This window comes from Canis aureus, chromosome 27, assembly GCF_053574225.1.
Source record: "Canis aureus isolate CA01 chromosome 27, VMU_Caureus_v.1.0, whole genome shotgun sequence".
NCBI classification, from domain to species: Eukaryota; Metazoa; Chordata; class Mammalia; order Carnivora; family Canidae; genus Canis; species Canis aureus.
In genome coordinates this window covers 8,030,161-8,057,865 of record NC_135637.1, presented here as the reverse complement: position 1 = coordinate 8,057,865, position 27,705 = coordinate 8,030,161, and the positions used below count along the sequence as shown (strand labels likewise).

General features: G+C 47.7%; 1 protein-coding gene across 3 annotated transcripts in view; it reads left to right on the top strand.

Moving 5' to 3' along the window:
• Positions 1 to 27,705, top strand: part of TMEM132B (transmembrane protein 132B) — a 374,357-nt gene that overhangs the window by 275,044 nt on the left and 71,608 nt on the right. For all 3 annotated transcript variants that reach the window (XM_077875247.1, XM_077875249.1, XM_077875248.1), the window contains exon 4: positions 3,272 to 3,458. In XM_077875247.1, the coding sequence (XP_077731373.1) occupies positions 3,272 to 3,458 (187 nt within the window). The remainder of the gene's footprint in view (positions 1 to 3,271; positions 3,459 to 27,705) is intronic.

Sequence of the window (27,705 nt, the reverse complement as noted above, 5' to 3'; positions counted from 1 at the left end):
TGAAAAACCTAATGCCAGAGAAAGGCTCTTAAGACAGAGACCCTGACAGAGATCAGCCTGTCTTGCTCCATTTCTAGAAAAGCTCATTTGGGGAAAGCGTCCACATCTCAGCCTGGTAGCTCAGAACCATCTAGAAGTTTGTGGGAGTTGGGGCATAATAATACATGTAAATGGCACAACTTGCTGGAGAAGGGTTCCCTCTGTCTCTGCCCTTTTCTCTTATTTATCCCTCCCTCCCTCTCCCTGTCTCCTCCCTTCCCTCTCCCAAACAGCCATTATTGTCATCATGAATTATATGCTGAGAAATGGCTGGATGTGGCCCTTGGGGACAAGCTTCTGGCTTAGGTCCCCCACACCCCTCCCCTGCCCCCATCTCTCCTTTTTCTTCTTGCTGGTATGTCTGAGCTGTAGCTACACTGTGCATTCAAAAGCTGCCTCAGCCCTACCTCAGGAGTTCAGGATCCCAGGGAAGAGGTGCAGCTTTATCAAAGCAGAGGTTTCCATGGGAAACAGGGCTTTGAGAACCAAGTCCTTCTGGGAGGATGCTGTGTGCTGTGCCTCCAGGGAGAAGCAGCCAAGCAGCGTTTCCTGCCTGACCCCTCCCAACACATACATGCACACACGCATGCACACATGTACATACGTGCACACACTTCTGCACCCCAGGCAAAAGTGTCTAATGAATATCTCATGGCCACAATACTGATCCAGATTCCTCAAAGGCAGTTGGTAATTATTAAATTGAGAGGATCATGAAGCACTTTTCTAAATTTGAAAGGCTTATCAAGGGTAGATCGGGAACAGGAAAAGTTAATAATTATAAACCCATTTCCATAGAAATAGACTTATTAGCAAGCAAGCCAGCTGCCTGAAAGTAAAAGACCTCCTTCTGGTTTGAAGGAAATGACTTAAAAATTTGTGCATAAAAGTGACTCTGCATTGATTGTTATTCCGTTTGTAGCTGGACTTGGGCAGATTCCTGTAGCTGGCCCAGCTCATGGGCTGAACAGTCAGAGAGGAGCAGGAAGGGCCCACCAATGAAGGAAGCCCTCTCACACAGACCCTGTTCCCTTCTCTACCCCCAAGACCAGACTGCAGATTTAACAGGATTAAATTGCTTAAACAACAACAAAGAGAGTTATGCCCCTTTTCTTCTCTTGCTGGAGGTGGGGGGGGTGTCTCACTTTCTTGGGATTCACTTTACTAAATTCTACGGAATGCTGAGAACCCAGGAAGTATTAGAAGCAAGCTCCCAAGTCATGATCCCAAGCACAGTGCAGCCCAAAGAGGAATCAAAGCTCTGGTCTAATACAACTGAGCGTCTTTTGTAGGAGGAGATTCAACAGATGGAGAAGTGAGGACTTCTTCTAACCAGAGAGGAGACTTTAGGCTGTTGTGTGGTAGGAGGGGAATGACGGTGGCTGAAGAGAAGGCCTCAGTCCCTAAGATCCTGAAATCCCTTCGGCAACTCAGAATCAGCCCCTTAGCCTCCCCTTTCTCTGCTTTCTCACTAAAGATGCCCGGGTAAACCGGGGTCCCCTGGTGGGTGGGTCCCTTGGTAGGGTTTGCCTGTCCGTCTTCCCATGAGACTGGTATTCTTTATGCAGAACACATTGTCTTCCCCATGCAGAACACCATGACAAATAGATCCTTGAGGACTCAGAGCTCCCCTGTCCCACACCCAGCTTAACCTCAGCTGAAACACCTGGCTGTGTCATTTTAATACATTTATATTTCAATTTGAATAGCTATTTCTAGCTAGTGGCCACAGTATTGGACAGAGCAGTATCAGAGAGTTTCTTAAAAACTTGGCTGCATAGAAAATGTTGGACATGACCAATTCTGTATGGAATCTAGTGTGCTTCTGGTTTGGGAGGAATTCCATATTTGGGCAGATCAGTTCTGTCCATATCATCATTAAGTTGGAACGTTGCCTCTGGTACCTCTCGGATGCCCCTAACCATCCACTTGTGGTTCTCGCCCTCTTCTCCAATCAGCAAGTGGGAGGGGAGCTGTCCAAGGTAGGATTCTGGTGGGCCAGCAACAAGCCCAGGTTCATTTCACAACTCTTTCCTCCCAGACTAAGAGTTGGAGGTTCAAACTGCAGACCCTACCCACAACCTCAAAGGCAGGGCAGAGGCTTCCAAGCCCAGTTTGGTCCAGGCAGTAAAGGAATGGGTTGATTGCTGTGACTCAGGCCTTGGGGAACCGTGAATTGACTCTGCTGTCACATTCCTTGGCTGGGGATAAAGGTAGCATCAGGGTAATGGAAAAGGCTACACAACAGGAGTCCTTCACAAATCCTGTGCTGGATGGCTTCTGTTTTAACTCTCTGTTCAGTGACTTCTGCTGTTGGTACAGTAGCCTACAGCTTACAATATCTCAGTCAATGAAGAGATGCTCTCTGTGTTCAAAAATATTGAGAATGACGCTGGTCTTTTTCACCTATATGTGTACCAACCACCTTCTTCCTCTCCTCCAAACAAACATTAAGGCAGGTGGATTCTCACATCTCATTTCATTCCAGGCTCACGAAATGAGAAGACACTATAGCTTCTTATGTGTTGATCATAGTTATGTAGTAAACCAAGAAGTTATGGAGTCATTCCCATGCTTGATCTCATGATGCTCCCACCAGCCCATGAGGTCACCACTGTGCTCTCCTAATCCTTTTTTTAAGAGATTTTATTTAATTATTCATGAAAGACACTGAGAGAGAGGCAGAGACATAGGCAGAGGCAGAAGCAGTCTCCCTGTAGGGAGCCCTATGCGGGACTCACACCCTGTGCTGAAGGCAGATGCTCAACCACTGAGCCACCTAGGTGTCCCTGTGCTCCCCAGATCCTAAAGCCCAGAGTTTGAACCACTGGTCCATAGACACACAGCCAAGTAAAAGTAGAGGTGGCCAGAGTCCAAGGTATGCCTCAGGAATGGAGTGATGGTAACACCAGACTAGAGCCTCAGGGCCCCTTGCTGTGTGTGGTCCTGGATGGCAGTGTGTGCACACATGGGGGTGGGGAGAGCTGTCTGACCTGCTCATTCAGGGAAGAACAGTCTGCTTCTCATGAGGCCTGCAGATGGATTGCCCACCCATTTGGAGGTGTGAGCTACCAGCGGGCAACTCATGACTTAGGCTGTGTCGACACTGCCATATGCTATGGTGAAGCTGGCAATCACTCTCAATTAGCAAGGAGGAATGTGGCAATATATCACCTCCTTGATGTCTACTGAGCCTCAGGTTTTAAATTGCACTTTGACATGTGTTTTCCAGGGTAAATGGCTCCTTCTATGAGATCTTGCAAGTGGACTTTGGGATTGACAACAGCAGCGGTCTGGCCGGGGCCCAGCCCATTACCTGGCAGGTGGAATACCCGGTGGAGGACTCCATGAGTGAGCTGGCCGTCTCTGAGATCTTTGTCAGCCAGACATCCTTTGTGGGCATCGTTCCTCTTGCAATGGTGAGAAATTTGAGCTTCATAAGAGGGTCACAGAGAAGTTTTCTTCGAATGCTTTTCAAAGAAACATGAAGCATTTTATAATATGTTGTTTTTAAAAATGCACTTGAGTTGAGGATATTTAAGTAAGGGAAATGCACTTAGATTACATTTTATTTACCTACCTTCTGTAATACTTTTTTGGAAACTTCTTGGGGTCTACCATAAATCCCTTTTCCTTTGTGGATATTGGTGAATGTTTTCTGTGGGCTCCTGCTCTTTATTGTCTCAATCTGTGCCTGCACGCGGACCAAGTGCTGCACTGCATGGAATGCACCCTGTAGAGGGACGGCCCTCTACACAATGAGCAAGCAGCCCTGGTCACTCAGCTTCACCAGGCAGGTCCCAGGTAGTGTGGGGACGGGCAAGCTGAAAAATGTGAGTAAACTGAAGCAGCCTTGGTAGGAACTGACCATCTGAGGCTATATAAGGTCGCAGAGTTCATAAAACCACTTGGGTTTCTGCCTCTGGCCTGGAGTGACCAGATTTTTCCACTGAGCTTGGTTGAAGTTCCATTCACGACCAGGCTCGGGCCCATCTGAGAACAGGGTCATGCATGAGGTTCCAGAATGTGAAAAGGGTAGTGCTGGTGAGCCATAAGCATGCTCAATACCTGGAGTGCCACATTCCTAGTACCCTGTTCCGCACTGGAAATGTTCAGTGGAATGTGAAATATTCTGCATTACTTCGACCTTCCTGTCAGCACCCAGATGTTCTAGGGCAGTCCATGGGTGCTTCTATCATCCATACTCAAGTTGGATACCAGGGTTAAGATCTTTGCAAATGAAACCCTACACCCTACAATGAAGTCTGCAATTTCCATATCTGTGTCTTACTCTGGTCTATGCCCAGTGTCTCCACACCTGGCTCCTTGTCTTCAACTTGACTGTTAAAAGACGCACCCCACCCCCAACCCGCCCCACTGACCACGTTGGGCAGAACTGGCTCTCTGTCCCCCTCCCCCATCACTCTCTGTGCACATCACCACCTGGTTTCATCTTCATAGATGTTATCAGTGTTGGAGTTTCAGGGTTCCCCATCCATCTGCTCCCCACAGGTGGGGTTCATGAGTGGTCACTTGTGTCCACATCTGTGACTCCAGCATCTAGAACAGTGCCTGAGACAGTTAATAGATGCTGCGAATGAATGAACCCTGGCTTCAATCCAAGCTCTTGGGCTCACCTAGATCCTGAAAGTTAGCACCACGGGAGTTTACCCACACCCGCAATGATCTGCATTTTGGTTTTGGTGCAGCCACAGTCAGCAGGAAATATCCCCATTAAGGGGCAGGGATGGATGGATGTGGATTTTAAGACAGAATGAGACTATTCTGATTCTCCAGATTGACATAGATCTGGCCAAGTCCTTATAATTTTGTTCTATGCTTATTGTGTAGCACTTGATTCCCTGGCGATTCTGTAGCCTCCCGTTGCTACTGAGGATAGAATTCCACGGGAGAACGTGGTGCTGTCCTCTGATGGACAGGTGTCAGTTCTGGGAGGAGCTGGAAAGGAGGCTGGACTGAGGACAGGGGTCTAGACCCATGATTGGCTGAGTGGAGACAGCCTGCTGCCTCTGTAGAAAAGGTTTTATCAGAACACAGCCCTGACCATTTGATAGGGGTTGTTTATGGCTGCCCTAATGCTGTCATAGCACACTCAGCATTTGCAACAGTGTAGCAAAACAACTTTAGTTTTAGCATCTTGCCCTAAGTCCCCTTCTGAGAAAAGTGTGGGGCAGTACAGACAATTATTCTGTTGTTATTGGGCTCCAGGGGATGTCCTTCAGGGGATGTGCTGGTTGTCCTGTCTCCTGGGGTAACTTTTCCTGATGAGATGCTCAAATGCTCTTTGGCTGTGGTGACATCCTCTCATGATGCTGCCTGAAGACCTAACTTGTGGCTCCAGGCTGACTGGGATGTCCCTAACAGGGTCAGGGCTCATAGTGGGGACAGGACACAACCAAGGGGAGGAGGAGATAAGGAGATGTGAAACCCACACAGGAAGGAAGGGCCTGGGAGAGCAGGAAAAGCAGCCATTTGGAAGGTGGTCCTCGCTCACAGGAGGGCAGGGGCCAGCGCTTCCCTGGGGGGGATGCGCTCCCGTGTCTTACTGACAGGCGCCTGGGCACCGGCTGTGGAGTCCAGTGGATGCCAGCCGTTTGCTGGCCTTGCCACACCGGGGTGTGGAGGTTTCTCCGCTGCCCCCCGCCCTTAGGTGCTGTCCCAACGCCTTGCTGCTCCAGGGAGGCTGGGTTTACGCGTGTAGTGTGCACAGCATGTCCCTGACTATTAGTCGCTTCACGGTGCTCCCTGGCTGCCTGATCTTTACTTAGGGGTGGTTTCTCGCCTTTGGCTTTGGTTCTTCTTGGCAGGGAAGCGGCAGGGTTGGATGGTTGAGTGGTGCTGTGTATCACCACCTGTCTCTTGGATCACTGTGAAGACTGGCTCTGAAATGACCCCAAGGGACCAGAGCTGCTTAGTAAAGTTTGCCTTAGGACCGAAGTTGGTAGTTCGTCTTTTTGTAGGCAGCTGTTTCCCTGTTCTCCAAACCCACAACTGCCAAGGGGTGGCCTTAGGGGTGAAGTCCGCCCACCGTGCTTAGCAGAAGTGCCTTCTATATGCTTCTTCCTTTTCCCTCTTCCTGCGCACGTCCTCTCCCACTTCCCTCACCCCTTCTTCCCCTCCTCCCTTCTCACCTCCACCTCTTTTCTTCTTTCTCAGAGACAACTAACTCTGGATGAGTTCTGCATGATGTAAGGATGCTACATGACTTGTCCGCCAAACATACACAAATGGGCTTGTTATTGTATCAGTTTGTACCCAGAAGCAGAAACTGCGTTAGTGGTTAGAACATAGTGATGTAAGCGCAAGCACTCAGCTTCACAGGAATTAGAACAGATGAGAAGCCAGACACAGAACAGAAGAGAGCCAGGAACCCTGGCAAGAACGAGTCTACCTGGCCCAGACTGGAGGCAGGAGGAGGTGTTCCCGGGAACCAGGGCTGTGTCACCTCCAGAGCCAGAACCTAGCAGGGGATGGATCTGAAGGTGTACAGGCTCTGGGTGGTGCTGTCATCTTGCTGGTTTTATTGTACAATATGACTCTGATGTCCTGTATGTGTCCTGTTCATCAAAAGCGTGTGCATTGGGGACATAGCCACACTGAGTCCCGGGCCTGCCCAGGATGCTCCACTGCCTGGTTTCTTGTCTCTTTTCACCTTAAAGGTAAACTCAGAGAGGCCTCCCCTGGCCACTCAGGCCAAATTAGCTCTTTCCTCCTTATAATCTTGCTCACTTGCCTCTTATAGATCATATCACTGTCTGCAATTCATGCTTATTTATATGATTGTGCACATCTATTTCAGTCAGATTCCAATCATGAGAGAGAATTTGGACAGGGAAAGTTTAATATAAAGGATTATTAATCTTGATGGAGACTGGAATAATGAGGGATTGCTCAGTAAGAAGTGAAGAGAACTCTAAAGAGTGTCTGAGTGGCAGACATCAGGAGCATCCACTGCCCTAGGGCTGAGCTAGAGCGCCCAAGGAACAAGCCTCCCTACCCTGAGATCCAGCCATTGTTGGAGATGGGATGGTCACAGCTCACTGAACATGGAGAAGTTGCTCAGGTAACATGCTGGTAGAACTTGCTAGAATTCTGAAGACTGCTCTTTACAGAGAGGTATCTCATCAGAGACACCAAACCACTCAAGGTGGTTGCTGGGTAGAGCCTCTGGGTGCTGGGCGCAGCAGGAGCTGGACACGAGGGGAGCCACCTGTGCTGGAGAAGTCATGGTGCATGCACCACACTAGCCCGCAGACAGAGTATGCCAGAATCAGAAGGCAAGCCCTTTCTCTTTGAAACATCTCTCCAGTGCCCTGACAAAATTCAACATTTTGACCTTTTGGCAAAGGAAAAATATTAAGGGTTCAGATCCATTTTCACAGAACAGGTAATGAGGGGTGAATTTGGAGCCGGGCAGCAATAGCTTGATAAGCAGAAACCAGATCACAAGCTCCTGGATGGGAGGGATTGCGTTTGCTCTGACCACCAGGGGGTTTCTCAGCACCCTGCATGGTGCCTAGTATATGGTATTTGCTCAACAAACGAAGGATGGTTATATTTACCATCAGAACCTAAGTCCACTGGATGGAGCTCTCATTTGCTGTGCTAATTTCCTTTTACCTCAGTAATAAATCACTACAAACTTAATGGTTTAAAGCAACACAAAGTCATCATCCTGTAGTCTGGAGGCTGAAATGGGTCTCACTGGGCTAAAACCAATGTGTCAGCAGGACTGCGCCCTTCTGGAGGCTGGGAGAGAGGATCCATTTGTTGCCTTTTCCAGATATTGGAAACCATCTGCACATCCCTTGGCTCCTGGCTCCATGTCACTCAGACATCTGCTTCTGCCATTACATATCCTTTCTGACATTCTTGCCTCCCTTGGTTCCTTTAAAGACCCTTGCAATGACATTGGGGCCACTTGAGTATTAGCCAGGAAAATCTTCTCACTTCAAGAGTCTTCACTTTTCCTCTTGCCATGCAAAGTAACATATCCATAGATCCTGGGAATTGTGATGTGGACATCCATTACTTTCCTCCCATTCTCCTTGTGTGGGACCCCACTCTCCCCTTTCTGGTCTTCCTCAGGCTGTTTACCTAGAACTCTTCACCCCTCTTCCCATGATCTGTTCTTTTGTTGCCACCCTAGCTCTTGTCTGTGATGTTTTCTGGACCCTAGGGTCATCCCCCACCAACCCACCACCTCTGACATTCCAGGTTTCCGGGGACACTGCCCTCCTATCATCAGGAAAGTACTCGGCACTCTGTTCTTCCAGGGGATCCCACCCTGTGTGGGTAGAGCCACCACAGGCACAGCAATCACAAACCTCTTCATTTACACACACAGCCTTTCCTCCAGGAGGATATGGGCCACCCCAGGTCTGGGGCTAGGAAGGCTCCTGTGGTAGCTACACATCCTCATCCTCTAATCTTAGGGGCTGGAAAGAAGAGACCTGAGGGCAGAGCCCATCTGGCCTCTCATTTTCCATGTAGCCATAGAGAGCTCACTTAACTTCTCTTTGTTTCAGTTTCTCATGTGTGAATTTCCCAATAAGAATACTGGTTCTGTCTATCACCCAGCGGTGTCATATGGACTGAGATCCAACAGATACGAACATACTTACAATATCCAGGCAAATATAAAGGTCATATATGTAGTGGAAAACCACCCCATGTAGATTCAAGCAGATTCAACTGCTGTGTAGAATTAATGACTCTCTCTACCTTGTCAGTTTTGTTATCCTGTTGACTTACCAGGGTGATATACATACCAGGAAAATATCTTTTTTTTAAAAAAAGATTTTATTTATTTATTCATGAGAGACACAGAGAGAGGCAGAGACATAGGCAGAGGGAGAAGCGGGCTCCATGCAGGGAGCCCGATGTGGGACTCGATCCTGGGACTCCAGGATCACGCCCTGGGCTGAAGGCAGACACTCAACCGCTGAGCCACCCAGGCATCCCCATACTGGGAAAATTTCAATCCTTTTTACCTTTGAGGTAGTTGGTAGTGAAACATTTTGGTCAAGAGAACAGGCTTTTGGGTCAACCTGTTTAGACTGAAATTTGAACTGTAATGTTTACTAGCTTTGTTATTGTGGGCACATCACTTTACTTATCTGAAACTCAGTTTCCTCATATGTAAACCGTAGAAATAAGGTTTCCTGCCTCTAAGGGTTTTGTGAGGACTTGGGATACTGCAGGAAGGCTTGGCACAATATCAGCACTCAATCACATTTAGTCATCATTATTTTTGTCATGGCCGTAATACTCTGGCCACATACGGGCACATCTGCTAGACTTTGGGTGAAGGCAAAGCAGACATTCAGTCTCAGGGTAAGTGGTGGGTTCTCCTCCTGGAGGAAAGAAAGAATTTGATTTACTGAGTCAAGATAGCCATGGTGCAGAGGTGGGGAGATAAAGACCTGGCCTTTGGAGATGCAGCTGTGACCTACAGGAGAGGAGGGAAAACTGTTGGGTGGGCAGTCAGCTGTCACTGCTGCCCATGGGGTACCTCATTCAGTCTCACTGCTGCTTCTGAGGGGGCATTGTTACCCAGGGAGGCAACTTATGGTTTAGAACTTTGCTACCACAGTTGTGTAACCCTGGGTAGCAAACCAATATGTACCATGAAGTTAATATGTAGCTTTGGGGGAATGCCTGATAGGACTGGGGAGAGACCCCAGGCATGAAAGCTAGGACAGAGGCTGATGCAATGGACCAGGCAGGAAGGCTTGCAAAGGAACAGTGGCAGTGGTGAGGTATGCATCCATCTATCTTTCCATCCATCCATCCACCTATCCATCCATCCATCCACCTATCCATCTATTTGTCCATCCATCCATCCATTCATCTGTCACTCATCCATCCATCCATCCATCCATCCATCCATCCATCCATCCATCTGTCCTATCCATCCATTCATTCATCCAGCTATTCATCTTTCCATCCATTCATCTGTCTGTCCACTTACCCATCTGTCTGACCATCTCTCCATCCATCCATCCATCCATCCATCCATCCATCCATCCATCCACTCATATATCCATTCATCCATCTGCTTGTCCATCTGTTTGTTCATCTATCCACCTGTCCTTTCATACATCCATTAGTTCATCTATCTTTTCCTTCCTTCCTGCTTCCCTCTTTTCCTTCCTTCCTTCTTTCCTTCCATCCTTCCAGTCAATTGCTATACACAGACATTTATTTAGTATACACTGTGTGCTGAATTCATTTTTTTCTTTTTTGGTACATGGAAAGGGAAAATATGGAATTGATAGAAATTTTGGAGTTGGAAACCATTTGTTTCTGATATTTCCATTTCTAGCAGAATAGCACAGATGGTCAAAACCTTCAAAATCCCATCTTAAAAAGGGCAGTCTAAAAAGAGGAGTGTCATAACCCAGGATAATAATGCTGTTTTTTGCATTACCTTGAAAATCTAAAGCTGTCCCCTCCATGCCTGGGAAATGCTAACTTAGTACCTATTTCTTTTTCTCTATGAAAGCACAAGTTTTCTGTCTTTTCCCTTCCACTGTGTCCCTTCACTCCCCTTCACTTCTCTTCAGTTTTCCATCCAATTACTGAGCTTTGAGCTTAGAGACTTATTTCCAGGAGTGGCATGGAGTGCAGGGCTGGAGTCCACTATACAATTACAGTTCTTAAAACTAAAAAGCCCAGCTCTGCACATGCAGATAAAAAACACATTATCTTTGAACAGGTTGGAATAAAAAAATGAACACATTTGGTGAGTTTCTAGGCAACTGGGTACACAGGCTCTGCATAGAAAAAAAGAGATAATCAGATTTGTCTTTAGCTGTATCAGCCTGAGACTTTACAAGACCTAGACATGTACTTATTTACTTCCAACAATACCCATGTGCCTACTAAGTGTTCTAGCAGATGGTGATGGGCCGGCACAGAGCCCTGGCTCTCGTGGTGTCACATTCCAGTAAAGTCCATTTCATTCCTTCAGGTGCTAAGAACTCATGGTAGCAGAACAGCCGGGAGGGGGTGGGCAGTGTCAGAGTCATCCAAAAGATATCCTTCTAAGGGTCCTGTGTCTGTTCTGAGACCTAACTGAGGAGGACAAGCCAGCTATGGAGGAAGAGCATCCCAGCAGAGGGAGCAGTGTGTGTCTTCAAGCGGAATTAGGCTTGGTGTGTTTGAGGACCTCAGAGAAGGCCGATGGCTAGAGTGGACAGAGCAAGGGGAGGGGGTGGGAAAGAGCAGGGCATGTGGAGGAAGGCAGCAGCTTCTGTAGGCCTTGGTGGTAACAGCTAATGTTGCACGGGCCACCCAGCACCCAGGCACTGTTCTCGGCATGTGTATCCCTCTCCTGTAGCTGCTATGACAAATTATCACAACCGTTGTGACTTAAAACAGCACAAATTTATCTCATAATTCTGGATGTCAGAAGTCTTAGTTGAGTCTACGGGGCAAAAATCAAAATGTCAGCAGAACCATGTTCCTTCTGGCAGCACTGGGGAAAATCTGATCCTTCCCCATTTCTAGCTTCTGGAGACTGCCACATTCATTGTCTTGTGTCCCCACATCGCTCTGACATCTACTTCTATTACCATGTCCCGATTCTTGGACTCTGACTCTCCTGCCTTCCTCTTTCACTTACAAGGACACTGTGGTGACACTGGGCTGCCAGGATAACATCCTCATCTCAGGATCCTTCACTAAATCACATCTGAAAACCCTCTTCTATGTAAAGCTCCATATTTCCAGGCTCTGGGTCAGAGCAGAGTCATATTTGGAGTTATGTATCTATATCTCCACCCCACCCCACGAGACCGTGAGGTCCTGGAGGGTAGAGACCAGCACGGTTGTTCATCAGCTTTGTCAGGCAGCACACAGCCCACCATCTGATGGTGAATAGTGCCTGGTAGGCATTTGTCCAAGGGCACACTCTATAGTCCGAGCTTTGTGGTATTTCACTGTTGTTTTTGCAACATAAATCAGACCATGTTGCCTCTTCCTACTCATCCCACTTAAAACCATCCAGTGGCTTCCCATTATACACAAAATAAAATCTAGTAGGCTTCCTAACCTGGGGTCTGCAGAAGGTATCTGTTGTTAGAATTCAGGGGTCCATGAATTTGGATGGGAAAGATAAGATAAACACATACCCCCATGTACATATGCACACATACATATATACACGTGTATGCATACACACATAAGTGTGTGCACATACACACATATAGACACAAATACACACGACACTCAAGTGCTGGTCTCTGCCCTCCAGAAACCCTCCCACAGCTCATGGAGTAGGGCAGGGGTATGCACAGACAAGCTCGGTACAGTGTGCTGAGTGCAGGGATGGGCACCCTTTCGCTGTCTCCTCTGCAGCCTCCCTCCCCACTCCCCATCTCTAGCCCCATCAGCCCTCTCTTAGGTGGCTGGTTCAGCTCCTGTGTCCACCCTTGACACCCTGCACTCTACTCTCCATGTGCACACAGAGTGCTCTGCTTAAACACACTTGAGATCCTGCAGCCTCCCGGCCCAAAGCCCTGGGATGGCTGCCCAGTCCTCCCTTCTCACCGATGTATCCAAAGCTCAGCACATCTGACTCCTGGCCCCCTCACTTTCCCACTCCAAACCCTTTTCTACCCTAAGACCTCCACCTCCACCTGGAATCCTCTTCCTGCAGCTCTTCACTTGTTCATTCAAATGTCACCTCAGGTATGGGGAAATTCTCTCTGAGGAGATGATGGTGGCTTTTTTTTTTTTTTTGGTCCTCTATAAATAGACCTCATCTCATTCTACACATTTGGGGAGTAGAGTCAGGGAGAGTGGGGGCACCTCTGAAGGTAGGAAGATGAGGGCAGAGAGAGTTTTCCCAGCCTGGAATGAGGATCTGTGGTCTCCAGAGTGGAGGACACCCACTTTCTACTCCCTGCTGTTCCCATGGGGCCATGAGAAAAGGAAGAGGCTGTGAAGAAGAGGCTGCTTGTTATCCCTAGAGAGGTGGGGCCCCAGGCACAGGTTTTCCAGGCTTTGAAATGACTTCCCAGTCTCTGTGTCTATTTTGGATTTGGACCAGGAGAGTATTAGCAGACTCTGGAGCTATATGTTCAAATCCTGGCTCTGATACTTAGCAGCCACAAGACATTGGCTGAGTGGGTTATCTGTTCTGAGACTCAGTTCCCCAATGTGCGAAATCAGCCCAGGATTGTGGTGAAGTCACATATGGGAATTGTCCAGAATAGAACCCAGCATGATCGCCTGTCAAAAATAGGAGTTTGGAACAATGGCGTATGTACAAGAGAACATAAGGGATTTCTGGCATAGTGGTGTTTTGAGGTCATTGGATTGGAGGAGGCCCAGGTGTGGTGTGTATAGATGAGAAGTTACCACAGTGTGGGCTCCAGAGCAGAGAGGGACCACTGCAGGTGCTCATGACTCTAGCTTGGAGCTGGGGGAATTTCTAGAGCTTCCCAATTTTATGAAGCCTATTTTCCTGTGCCTTTCTCTTCCTTCATACTGGAGGAAGCTGGTTCTTGCTCCCATGGGGGAGAGGGCTTGGGTTGCCTCTCTCCCCAGGGCAAAGCCATGTGAAATTTTTCTTATTTGATCTGTTGGCACACAGCTACTAATCTGCTCACTCAGGCTGCTGGAGCCAATGGCTGTGATTCACTCTGCTTGCCATGTTGAAACTTCAAGCACCCAGGAGGCTACTTTATATTCTTGGGATGATTGTGCCTGATGGCACCCCCAAAACTGGGCACTTAAATCTCATTAAGCCCCTGCTTCCTCTCATGGAGCATCTCTCTCCCTCCCCGGCTGTCAATATTTGTCCTTTGCCCATCTGCCCTGCATGTGGTTGGGCTTTGGAGAGGTAGCCTTTGTCCTCAGAGCCCCCAGCCCCGAGGCAGCTCTGAGCCAGGAATGTTCTGACCCTCTGGAAGGTCCAGCAGGCATCTGCCATCCCTTGGGGTTTGCCATAGCTTTGGGAGGTTTTAGGTGGGAGGGCAGTTCAGGAAGTTTTAAAGGCTTGTGAATGAGTCTTCTCTTGTCGTTTGTCTTTTGTTTTGTTTAAAACTTAAAAATAAAATCTAACAGTGCTTGAATACATCCTCCTAGTACATTTCAGGCAAGGCTTACATGTTTGCAGACTAGCCCACAATCCTAGCCCCTTCCCCAAGTTAACCACAGTTTATCATTTTATGTTTCTCATCCGGAACTATGTATCTTCATCCAGACACATATCTGTTGACTGCAGAAAATACGAGTATTGTCGTGTGTGTGTGTGTGTGTGTGTGTGTGTGTGTGTGTGTCTGTGTCTGTGTCTGTGTTTTAAAACAAAGGGTGTTGTGCTGTGTATCACATTCTTCACAGTCAACAATATGTCTTGGAGGCTGTTTCATGCCCATGTGAACAGAGCTAACTCATCCATTTTTAAAAATCTGCTCTGTAGTATTCTATGGTGGGCTATTCCATAGTTTATTTCCCTACTGATGAATATTTACATGGTTCCCATTTCTTTTTTTCCCCCTTTTTTTATTACTACGATGTATCCTGTAAAACGCCATCTGGTTTGGGGGTGGAAAGTGGGTTTATATCCTGTGCCAAATGGTAGCACGCCGGCGCACTGCTGTGTTGAGGCAGGAGTGCGGGCGGTGATCTGTCAATAGTTTGTCTTTGGTGCTCTATTCCTTTCCTGGGGCCACCATCGTGAATTATCACCAACTGGATGGCCGAAAACAACAGGACTTCTCTTAGTTCTGGAGGCCAGAGCTCCAAAAGCAAGATGTCCGCAGGGCCACACTCCCTCTGAAGACTCAAGGGTTCTGGGTCCTTCCTTGCCCATCCTGGCTTGTGCTGACTCCAGACATTCCTCAGCTTGTGGTCACGTCACTCCAGTCTCCACTTCTGCCACCAGAGGGCTGGCTGTGTGTGTTCGTCTCCGTGTGTCCTCTTCTTAGGAGGACCCCAGTCATTGGGCTCAGGGCCCACCTTCATCCTCCTAGGATGACCTCATCTTAACGAATTACATCAGCAAAGACCCTCTTTCCAAATAAGGTCCCACCCTGAGATTCCAGTGGGCATGAATTGTTGGGGGGTAGGGAGGGCATTAACCCACTACAGGCACAGGAAGGGCGAGTAGCTACATATATACTATAGACTTGCCAGCTTAGATCTGGATGGTGTTCAGGAGCAGCCCAGTCCCATACTGTGCATGTCGCCGGCAAGAAGGATGTCCTGGATGGTGACTTACAGGGCTAGGATGTCTTCAACCATACACTGAGATGTGCACATTCTCATTCAATCATGCTGGCTAGACTCCCTTTACCAGGAGAGGGACGGGATTGCAGGGCCTCAGAAAAGCATTTTTATTGATTCCTGGCTTTGTAAGGCCACCCAGAAGGCCCAAATACCTCCCCTTCCACCAAAACAAATTTGTTAGTATACTTACCTGTTGGAGACAGCACGCAACCCTTGGCAGTAGGCTTCTGGAATAAACCCAATGCAATGCTGTCTTTTAGGTTCTCTCCTACAAGAAAGAGCCAAGATGTTCTGCAAATAGCTGTTAGCTTGGCTATATACACATGGTTTCACCTGATTGATCCAACCCGGTCACAGCTGAAAGGAGCAATTTGAAATTGTCAAGGAGAATGTGTGTCCAGTGGGAACACTTTACAAATGACCAGAAATAACCATCTTTGTCGGATGAGATTAAAGCCATGCACTTTGTAAAGTGCTGCTGTATGCACACTTATAATGTGCCAGACACCGCTTGCCTGCCCACGGCTCACATTATTGCAGTGCGTGATGCCAGTGAGTGTATTCAGTAAACCTATCACCGTGGTGACCCCATTGTTGGATTTAGATGTTATGTCATTTCCTAACTTACATTTAAAAAATAACAATATGAAAAGGATTGCTCTTGGAGAGTGAACTGGAGTCAGCTAAGTGGAAAAGGAGAAGGAAAAAAAAAACCATTAAGCTGTTTGGTTCAGTTGACCTGCATCTTTTTGGAAAACCTTTGCTGATAGATAATTTCTGAAGGTGAACAGGAAAAATAGACCCAGGAAGCAAGTCTGGGATAGAAACTGATGGCTGTCAGGCAGAAGAACAAAGGATTCTGGGTGCTTTTGGTGCCACAGGAATGTGACAGGACACATTTTAAGGCTCTGTCAATACCATTAATATTTATGACCTATCTCAGGAAAACATCCACCAAACGGCACATCCATCAATGACTTCTGCTCAGGAATTGTTCTATTTTGCTGGGTGATGAGCCCCGAATGACAAAATCAAGAGCAATTATGTGAAGGGTTTTATTTGGTTCGGTTTTACACACACTCTTAAAGGTGGTAAAATCATCAGGAGGCTGTACTCTGAGAAAATAATTATCTTCTTTGGAAAGAAAAAATCTTTACTGTTGACGAATGAACTGGGTTATTTATCAACACATGGCATGATGAATATGCAAGTTGTCTGTGAGCGCTTAGCCTTCCAGGTGCTTCCTCCAAAACTGAGATCCCTATTTGGAAATGACACCCCAGAAGCTTACAGGGCAAGGACTTGGCCCACCTCTTTGCGGGTCAGTAGCAGGAGACCTTGCTCTCCACAGCTGGGAAACAGGTGTGCTTGTAGAAAGGCAGCATCAGTTCAGACCGAACCCAAATAAGCTTTGGGATATTTGGCACAGTCACCTTCATGAACATTGGTCATCCCACCTGCAAAAGGACAATGTAATTCCTACTAGCCTCATCAAGGCTTTGGGTGGATGAACAGTGAAGCAACGGCACATGCCCAGTGTCTGCCCATAGCACGCGCCAGATAAAGGTAACAGCTCCATCTCGTTGGCATGCCAGCGGGCTTCAAGGGGAGACACTTCAGAGTAGTGCTGAGATTGAGAATACTTCCTAGGAGCGCCGCATGGTCACTGACCAATTGGATTAGCCGCAGACTGTAAATAATGGTGAGCACCCAGCTGTGCCCCCGCGCCGCAGGGGAGAACTGGCAGGTCATGTGCCCCCCCCCCCTTTTTTTGCATAGCTTAGTGCAGAGCCCAGCACACCTTTTCGTAGGTGGCCTTGATTTTGCAAACTGCGAGAAGGCGAGAAGGCGATGCTTCTGGCTCCAGCAGCTCCTTCCCGAGCAGAGGGCACCACGGACGACGGTGCCCGGGGCGCCCACTAGATGGCGCGCGCAGACCAGCTTGTGGCCGCACCTGCCCCGCGCTCCCCGCCCCCCCCCCCAGGTCTCTGCACACCTGCCCCCCGCCCCCCGCCCCCCGACGTCCTGCCTGCTGGAGCCCTTGGTTCCCGGAGAAGCCGCGGTTCCCCCAGGGTGAGGGACGACGGCGTCCTCGGGCAGCCCCGCCCCCGCCCGGCGGCACCTGCCCCAGCCCCCGGCCAGCAGCACCGTGGGCCCTGCCGCGGGTGGGCGCCCGTGGGCGGCTCCCTTCTGGAAAGGCCTGGTCGTCTTCAGGTGAAAGGAGCCCGCTCATCACAGACCTTCTGCGCGAGCTCGGGGAAGATGAGAGATCCGGGCCCGCGGCGGCCCTGGGTGAGGTCGTGCAGGTCCGTGGCTCCCCCGGAGGTGCGCGAAGGTGCGCGGAGAGGGGCGGCGAGGGAGCCTCCGGCCACCGCCCCGGGGGCTTCCGTGCTGGCTTCTCCTTCTCACTTCTGTTCAGCGGAAGGCAGGCTAGTGTGAGATTTCTGAGCTTCAAAAACCAGGTAGTGCAAGAGCTGCGGATCATCCAGACCCCTTGCTGTGACCAGGGTGAGGGTTTCTGGGGAAGCAAGGGCTGACCGAGCCGAGCCCCTCTGTCTCTGCTATTATCCTGACTGCAGCCCCCACCCGCCCCAGCCCCTCCTTGCCTTGCTCTCCCACAGCCAGGCTTAACGTCCTGTAGCGCGGTGGTTTGGTTGTCTTGCCATTTGCAGCTTTTATTTCTTTATTCACTCATTAAATACTGTCTTCAGGTTTATCGGGGTGTAATTGACGAATAGAAATTGTGCACAAGGCAGGTAACGTCCGCTCATGTAGTTGCCATTTCATAGGCAGGTAATAACCCTTCAGATCTGCTCTCAGCCGCCTTCAGGGAGACGCCGCAGCACTGCCCACTGTGCTCCCACGCTGTCCCTTGGATCCCGGAGCTTACCCATCCCACCCAGAACTGACACCTTGTGCCGTGACCCCCACCTCCCATCTCCCGCAGCCTCTAACCCCTGGCACCCACCTCTGCACTCCCTGCCTCTCCGCAGTCGGCGAACTTGGATTCCGCGCGGAAATGAGCTCGGGCGGTATTTGTCTTTCTGTGTCTGGCTTATGTCACTTAGCATCGTGTCCTCCGGACTCACCTGTGTGGTCACAGTGGCAGGATTTCCTTCTTTCTCAAGGATGTATACTATATACACATATATATATATTCTTACATGTCATATCTCATTTATCCACTCACCCGTGGACCATTTAGGCGGCTTCCCTACCTCAGCTGCTGTAAATAACGCCGCTGGGAACACGAGTGTGCAGACGCCGCTCTGAGGGGCCAGAGCCCCTGAGCTATCCCATATGGCGCCATTGGTTACTTGTGGTTATTTAAGGTAAATTGATTTAACATTAAGTACCATTAAAATTCAGTTCTCCAGTCGCACTAGCCACATTTCAAGGGCCCGGTAGCCGTGTGTGGCCAGTGGTGACTTTACTAGCACAGATGTAGGATGTTCTATCACTGAAGACAATGCTGGTATCGACTCCCTTCATTGATAGATGAGTGAATAGCACCCTTGCACTTCTCCCCACTTTCCTCTGCTTGGATATTTATCAGTTTTACATATATTTTTATGCTTTTGAATTATACCACATTTGTGTTCCGTTACAGAATCTGGTGCCTCACTTTGATACTAATCCATGCTCCACATCCTTCATTAAGCACCCCGCGTACCTCATCCGTCCCCACCACGGTTCCAGAAAGGCCTAGTCTGATCTTTGATCACGGAAGGTCCCTTGTTGTTGAGAGCTTTTCAATTTTTTATTTCTTTAGTCTCATTTTAATGAGGTCTCCAAGGGAAGAAACGAGATGAAGCAAGTGGTCAGCCGCTGTGTGGGACTGGAAGTGGGAACTGTGTGGTGAACTGTGGAATGCACTCAGATCTCAGGAACAGGCGGCCGGTCCCTCTTTCCACACGCCTGACGGAGGGCCCTCGAACCAGGCTCCAGGGTGGGAGAGGGATGGATGAGGGGGGACTCAGTTCTTGGCATCAGTGACAGCAGCAGGGGCGTTCCACCCAGAAGCAGAATGCTGCTTTTTGGGGAATGTTTCTTTGATGGAAGAGGAAGTGTTCTGTCCCACAATTAAAGACCAAGCAAAGCCACTGACATCCCTGGGTGGAGTCGTTGTGCTTTCATTTCCTTATTGAGACCCAGCTGGAGAAGCTGTTGGCTCTTTCCTGAGACAAAGAGCTGGGCTTTTAGAGAAGACCCAGGGAAGGGGCACTCTGGGCCTCTGGGGGATCTGCTACCTCTCCCTGTCTTTTCACCTTGAACTCCATCCATCCCTCCCAGTACAGAGAGCACTGGATGAATGTAGAAAATGCAGTATATACACACAGTGGAATAGTATTCCACTTTTAAAAAGGAAGAAATCCTGCCATTTGTAACAGCTTGGGTGAACCTGGACGACATGATGTTCAATGAGATAAGCCAGATACAGAAGGACAAATACCGCATGATTCCACTTGTATGAGGAGTCTGACCTGGTCACCATCATCGAAGCAGAGAGCAGGGTAGTGGTTGCCAAGGTGGCGGAGGAGAGAATGGGGAGATGCAAAACAAGATGAGTAAGTGCTAGAGATGCGCTACACATCAAGCCTGTCGTTAACAACGTGGTATTGTACACTGAAGAACTTGTTCAGGGATTAGATCTCAAACCAAGCACTCTAACTATGAGAAAAAGAAAAAAACAAACCCCAGGAGGAAGCTTTTGGAAGTGATAGATATGTTCATTTACCTTGATTGTGATGATGGCTTCATGGGTGCATGCATACTTCAAACTGTCAAATTGTCTACATTAAATATGGACAATTTTTGGTCTATCATTTACACTTCAATAAAGCCATTAAAAAAACACAAAACAAAACATACAAAAACACACCTGGAACCAATGAAATAATGTGTCATTTTTTGATAAACCTACCTTTCCAAATGAACAAAATTAACAAATAGACTCATAAATCAGGAGAAGGTAGTAAGGAAATTCAACCAGAAGTCACGAACCAAGGAGAAATTAGCATCATGGGGCTGACTACAGCTGGCGAAAAGCCCTGATGGGGATCAGAAACCAGGGTTGCAGATTAGCTGGATGACGCCACAGCTGTGGGACACTGTGCAAGCAGCTAACCTGGTCTCTGTTCTTACCTGTAAAAGAGACAATACACTGACTTTGCAGGTCTTGTAAGATCACGCAGAGAGATTTAAAAAAAAATTGGGGGGGGGGCAGCCCTGGTGGTGCCGCCTGCAGCCGAGGGTGTGATCCTGGAGACCCGGGATCGAGTCCCGTGTCCGGCTCCCTGCATGGAGCCTGCTTCTCCCTCTGCTTGTGTCTCTGCCTCTCTCTCTCTCTCTCTCTCTCTCTCTGTGTCTCTCATGAATAAATAAATAAAATCTTTAAAAATAATAATAAAATAAAATAATAAATAAAAATTTTAAAGATGTATTTATTCATTTTAGAGAGAGAATGAGTGTGTGCGTGTAGGAACAGGTTTGGGGAGGGAGGGGCAGAGGGAGAGAGAATCCCAAGCAGACTTCCCACTGAACTAGATGCGGGGATGTGGGGCTCCATCCTAAGACCCTGAGATCAGGACTTGAGTTGAAACCAAGAGTCAGATGCGCCACCAACTGAGCCAACAAGGTGCCCCAAGAGATTTTAAAATTTAAGCAAATGCTTTGAAATTTCAAAAGGGCATTCTAGAAACACCAGGTATTGTAGTGTTAAATAAGCATTTGGACTTAAATAAAATGATGGTGCCTCTGTCTATTAGCATTTTGTGCTTTCAGCCTCTCAGAGGCGAGTGTGGACAGCCCCATGCATTCGGGCGCAGTTGCCAGACATCCCCTCTTACACACCGGGGATGTCTGGATTCCTGGGGGCATCTGAGCAAGCCTGACCCACTGGCCCCTGGCCTGCCCATCTAATAGCCACCTGACCCCCTTTCCCTCTGTCTCCCTGGACTTCCTGCATATGTCAGAGCTCCTTAGACAGGAACTTTCCAAATGAGAGTGCACCGCCCCCCTTAGGGCTCTGCACCCCTTCCCTATCAAGACACACTGTGTGGGAAGGAAGTACCTGTTCATTTTTCCATTCAGATATTGAGTGAAAGTCAGTTACACCCCAGGCAGGGTGTTCAGTGATGCAAGTGCTGGACATGCTTTCTGCCCTCAGAAGCAGACAGTCTAGCGGGATGGAGGTAGGGAGGAACAGACCATGCAAATGTGAAGGAGGGGAGATTTAAATAAAACCTATGAGTGCAGTGCACAACATGATGGGTGCTGTGATAGACGATGGTGGGGGGCAGGCTTGTGGGAAGTGTTCAGCCATGACCTCCGGGGATGGGATTTACGACCTATTCCATAAACATGTTGACCATTTTATATCAAAACCCAGGCATCGTGCACATCTCTGTATAAAAATGATATTTACCCTTACCGTGTGTGATGTGCTGTGACATTTGTCTATTTTGTTCTATTTTATTATATTGTATTAGGATGGGTTGGGTTATGCTGCTTTAGAAATCATCTCTGATCTCTCGGAGACCTAAAATAACAAAGGTTTATTTTTTGCTTGTGCTAGACAATTCATAGATTGTTTGGAACAGGGGTTGGACTTGACACAGATCAAGTCCAGCCCATGGCCTGTCTCTGCACAGCCCAGAAGCTAAGAATACTTTATATTTTAAAAGTTAAAGAAAAACAAGGAGGAATATGTGACAGAAAACTTATGTGGTCTGCAAAGCCTTTCCCGAAGATGTTTTCTGACCTGTGGTCTCTTGGCTTGGCATAATCCTTATTCTGGGAACTCTTTTTGGGACTCAGCCAGTATGTCGGCTCTGGCCAGTTACTGCAGCAGAAAGAGAAATAACTGGAGAGTCTTGTCCTGGCTTTTAACTGCTCTGGCTCAATGATGTCACACATCACTTGCTGTCTCAACTCTGGTCCTGGCTGTGGCAGGGCTCCATCCAACCCCCAGGGTGCCAGAAAGTGCCCTCTTGTCAGGGGTCAGGTAAGGGCACCCGTCTGGAAATACTTGCCTGTTGACGACTCATACTAATGACCATGAAGATGACCACAGCTCTATTTTGTTATTTTAAGAAACACTTGTTGACCACCATTCTGTTCTCTGATTCTGTGAGTTCAACTGTTTTAGATTCCACATATACATGAGATCATGCAGTATTTGTCTTTCTGCGTCTGGCTTATTTCATATAGTGTAATGTCCTCTAGGTTCACCTGTGTTGTCGCAAATGGCAAGATTTCTTTCCTTTTAAAGGCTGAATATTCCATTGTGTGTGTATATTATACATATACAATTTATAAATGTTTTTATAAATGTAGTATGTATAATATATATATAATATATATACACACATAAAATGTGATATATATAAAGTGTATATATATATATGTATCCATTCATCCACAGATGGATATTTAGATTGTTTCCATATGTTGACTATAGTGAATAATGAGAGATGAATGAGTTCTGGAGGTCTGATGTTCAGCATGGTGACCGCAGTTAACAATTACAGTTAATTATATTGTACACTTGAAATTTGCTAACAGGGTAGATCTTAAGTGTTCTCCCCCCCGCCACACACACACACTGTGTCACACTGTGTACTTCTCTAAAAATATCACGTGTGCACCTTATGTACACACTTTTTTTTATTCGCCAGTTATACCACAATAAAACAAAACAGTGCTTTTTGGGGTCCACTCAGTTGATTTCCTGACCCATGAATGTGACTTACAGTTTGATAAACATGCTCCATGAGAAAGGGTCCCTTACTCTAAGGGATGGAGGATGAGGAGACAGTTTCAGTGATGGGAAACGCACATTAGAAACGCACATGAGAGCCTGGAGACAGGGACTCGGAGTGTTGCAGGAAGTCGTCAGAGGACAGTGGGGTCAGGGGCCCCAAGTATGGCACAGAGTGTGGTACAAGATGAAGCCGGAGAGGCCACAGCCTCGCAGGATTATAGAGTTCGGATTTTCTGTGAACTGTAGGAAGTCACTGGAGAGTTTCAGCAGGGGATCTGATCTGATTTATGTTTCAGAAATAACCAAGAAGGGTGCCTGGGTGGCTCAATCAGTGAATGTCTGCATTTGGCTCAGGTCATGATCTTGGGGTCCTGGGATTGAGTCCTGCATCAGGCTCCCTGCTCAGTGAGGAGTCTGCTTCTCCCTTTCCCTCTGCTGCTCCCTCTGCTTATGCTCTCTCTCTGTCAAATAAATAAATAAAATCTTAAGAAAGGAAGAAAGAAGGAACCAGGAAGTCTGGCTGCTTGCTGTGTGGCAAATGGACTGAGGATTGCAAGATTGGGAGTTTTTGCAAAGGTCCTGGCGGAATGTGCCAGGAGTTCACCCCAGGAAGGAGGCTGTGACAGTACTAGGTGGAAATGCAGGGGTGCCTTGTGACGGGGACCCGCCAGCCACTTCCTTGTCCCACCCTGAGAGAAGAGAACTTGGGAGTTCCAATTTAATTACGAATTTGGAAGAAAGTATGTATAATCCACTATAATTATTGCCACTAGAACCCCCACCCCTTTTATTATGATAGTCAGAGAGAGAGAGAGAGAGAGAGAGAGAGAGAGAGAGAGGCAGAGACATAGGCAGAGGGAGAAGCAGGCTCCATGCACCGGGAGCCCGACGTGGGATTCGATCCCGGGTCTCCAGGATCGCGCCCTGGGCCAAAGGCAGGCGCTAAACCGCTGCGCCACCCAGGGATCCCCCAGAAACCCCCCCTTTAAAATCACCTTCAGGCAACAGGAGATGGTTAGCTCCAAGGAAGTTTCTAAGAACAAATTATTGAGTGTCTTCTCTATTTGCCAATGTCACTGCGTCAGACGTTATCAGCACTTGTGAAGTATTGTTTATCATCGTGGAGCTAAATTATGCTTGTTGAGATAACAAGCAGTGCGTTGGAACAGCTGCCAAGCGTTTATCAGGTTAATCTCCCGAATTTCATGAAGACGAAGACTCTCGCTGAGCCTGCCTCCCCGGCTCCATGGGTCCCACCCCACTCTGAGGTCTGGGGAAGCATCTCCCTCTCAGACCTTGTTGCAGAGACGAGGGCCTTGTAGGGAGGATGCTCATCCACAGCAGAGACATTAAGGGCAGGAGCTACTTGTCCTCGTTCTGCTGGGTTGAGGTGGGAAGGTGGGAAACCTGCCAGTAGTCCCATCCTTGACACTGAATTTCAGCAGTCTCTTTTCAAAGGGATACAGCACAAAACTTCTTATCATCTCTCATGCCCATGGGAAGCAGATATGGTGGAAGGTCTTGAGCACTGGCCGGGGAGACAAATCTTATTTCCTAGCTCATTCATATTTTGCTGTGTGATGTTAGGCATATCACCTTGCTCCTCTGTTCTCATTTCCTTTTTTTTTTTTGAAAATTCAGATTCTGCAAAAATTAACTGACATAACTATTTGGCAGCCCTTTTCAGGTCAGTGGTTCACTGATCTAGATTAGTGACACCCAGCCTAGGGAAAGAAAATGAGCACCACGAACAGAGTCATAGGTACGAAGGGAAGTTCTGCATACAGATACCCTTGGGCCTTCAGGAACATTGAACAGACCCTGTGCCGGTTGTTGGTTTATTATGACTCTGTCCTTCTCTCCCTGCTCTGTGATCTTGGGGTTGGACCCTGCAAACCTCTCTCCTCTGTCAGCTGGTGAGATGAGGGGTTTCCCGGGAGACGCTGCTGGAGGGACAGGGCAAGGCACCTTGCTTCTCAGTGAATGAAAGAATCATTTCCTTTAAGCTCATTAGGATACTTCATGTACCTAAAAAGTAATAACACCATGTATTTGGGAAGTCTTGAGAATTTGCACTGGAGGTTCTGTGTCTAGCTTGCAAATCTCGAGGGGGCTGGTATAAAATGTAGGTTCTAGGCCTCGCACCTAGATGCTGAGTTATCCTGATTTAACTTATCATTGAATGGCCTTTTTGTACATATTTTTAACACATAGTCCCAACTTCAACCCTTTTAAGTGCCTCCACCTCATTTTAGTGCTCAGAGAAGTGGCCTGCAAGCAGATTAGGGCAGGAAGGGGGCAGAAACCAAGCCCGAGACTATTGAATCCCAGTGACACTTCCTTCCCACCAAACTGCTTTCCTAGCATACAAAGAAACTTCTGTTCCTTCTGTACAAGTGGTGAGGAAATTGAGTCACGCAAATTATTTCATTTTTCAAATATATTTTTCCCATTGTAGAAAATGTGTTAAACACAGACATTTATAAAGAAGAGAATAAAAATCATCTTTCTTCCACTGCCTCGAGACACTTTTTGACACATCCATTTCCAGTTTCTTTGCTCTGCGTCGATCTTGTTTTTAACACGAAGATGATCGTATTTTACTTTTGCTTTTTTCATTTTATAGTTGGATTGGTTTTGCTATTGGTGCATAATAAAGCATCCTAGTACTCAGCGGCTCAGAACAACCATCCTTTGTGGCCACTCGTGCCGCAGCTGGGCAGCTGGGGCGGCTGGGCCGGGGCCTTCATCCTTGGCAGTGGGCTGGGGCGCCTCAAGTGAGCACAGCCAGTGTGTCCTTGTCACAGTCGTGGTGGAAACACGACAGGACAAGAGAGAACACGCTCAGCACCTCACAGCCTGGCTGGAAAGCAGGAACAGTTTCTCCTCCCCACTTGCCACAAGAGGACAAAGGCTTTCTTTTTTTGTCTCTTACAAAGAACAAATAACTTCTCAATTTCTCCTGAATTCCTCTCACTAATAGCTCCTGTCACCCTGCATTAAATGTGAACACTCGAGTTCATTTAAGACGCCATCCTAAAACATAACCTGTGCAATTTTCTCTACACATTAGTATAAGCAAAGTAGGATTATGCGATTACATCACGGGATTGTATTTGATGCTTCAGCTTCCCCCAGAAAGGGAAGAGACTATGGCTTGTGTTCTCTCCCAGGGTTGACATAGGCTTGGAGGCCCTGGAGGTTGCTGCCCTCCTGGGTGTGGCTGGGTTTCTTCTCAGCAGGGCTGGAGAGGGGGTACTCTGCTCTGAGGCTCAGTGAGGGCAGAGGCCATGCTGTGCTTTGCCTTGGTCTGTTTGTCTTAACTTCTTTGCGTGGTAGCATGTCTGAGAGCCAGACACCAAACGAAACAAGGCAGCTGAGACCCTGAGTGTTTTTGTGTGACATAATCGCATGGAAGGAGAACCAAAAGTCAGACACCCCCTGACCACCTCTTCACTCTTCCAGGCCGCCTGGGGCCCCCTCCCTTTTCTCAGAATGCCATTGTTTGATTCTCTGGAAGATAACTTGTATCTGGTTTTTGGATTATGGCTTAACCTCCCAATGTGCATACACATCTAGATCAGTAGTTTTGTTGCTTGATTTTATTATTTTTCTTAATTTAATTTAACTTAATTTAAAATTTTTATTTGAATCCATTTCTTTCTAGGTTTCAGAGTCTGAAATGTATCCGTAGATGCAAAGCATATGAGGGCTGAGGGGCACATGATATTCTAGGCCAGCTGCAGAGAAGGATTCATGCTCCACTCCCCCCAAGCAGCCACCCAGTTTAAACATGCCTTGAACACACTCAAGACTGCTGTTTAAGGCTGTGCAGGTTGAGTACTGCACATGGGCATGCCCAAAGTGATATCATTCACACTGTAAGCAACATAGATTCAGGAACTTAGGAGGACAGTCATATGGCAGATGGCAATCAAGTGCCTTATTCTAACCAATTATGACATATTGGCATATTATGATAATTTTCTGGGGGTTGGAGGAGGCACTGTTATCTCATTTGAATAGGGCTCTCTATGCACTAACTATAGCTTTTCCGCATGAACATTTTTGGGGAATGTATTATTTCCTGTAGTATTCCGAAGTCATCATTCATTCAACGACACTCCACAAATACTTGATGAGTGCTGATTACATGCCAGACCCAGGGCTAGGCCTGTGGGAGAGCAGAGGAACAGGGAGCTATATTCAAACAGGGAAGACCAACATGACATAGCCAAGGACGCACATGGTTATGTTGTCGCCATTGTGGCCAGTGCTCTAACGGGTGAGAAGGGGTGTCATGAAAGCACACAGTGGGGGTGTGAGCAGATCTGCTGCGGGTCCCTGGGAGGCTCTGACGGGGACCACGGTGGCCGTCGAGGGCAGACAGTGTGTGCGAGGAGGAGTCTGTAGGAGGAGAGGAAGCAGTGAAGGCCGAGGGCTTCCCTGGTACAGGAGACAGATCCCGCATGTGTGATGAGTTTACGTAGGGCACAAAACTCTGTTAAATAAAATTGAATTACATAAAGAGAAAATTACTTCCTTTTAATTCTCTTTCCACCTATTTAATTAGGTCAAGAATAGAGTCTCACTTGGATTCTACTATCTTTTTTAGCAACTCTCTAGTATTTGCTAATTTC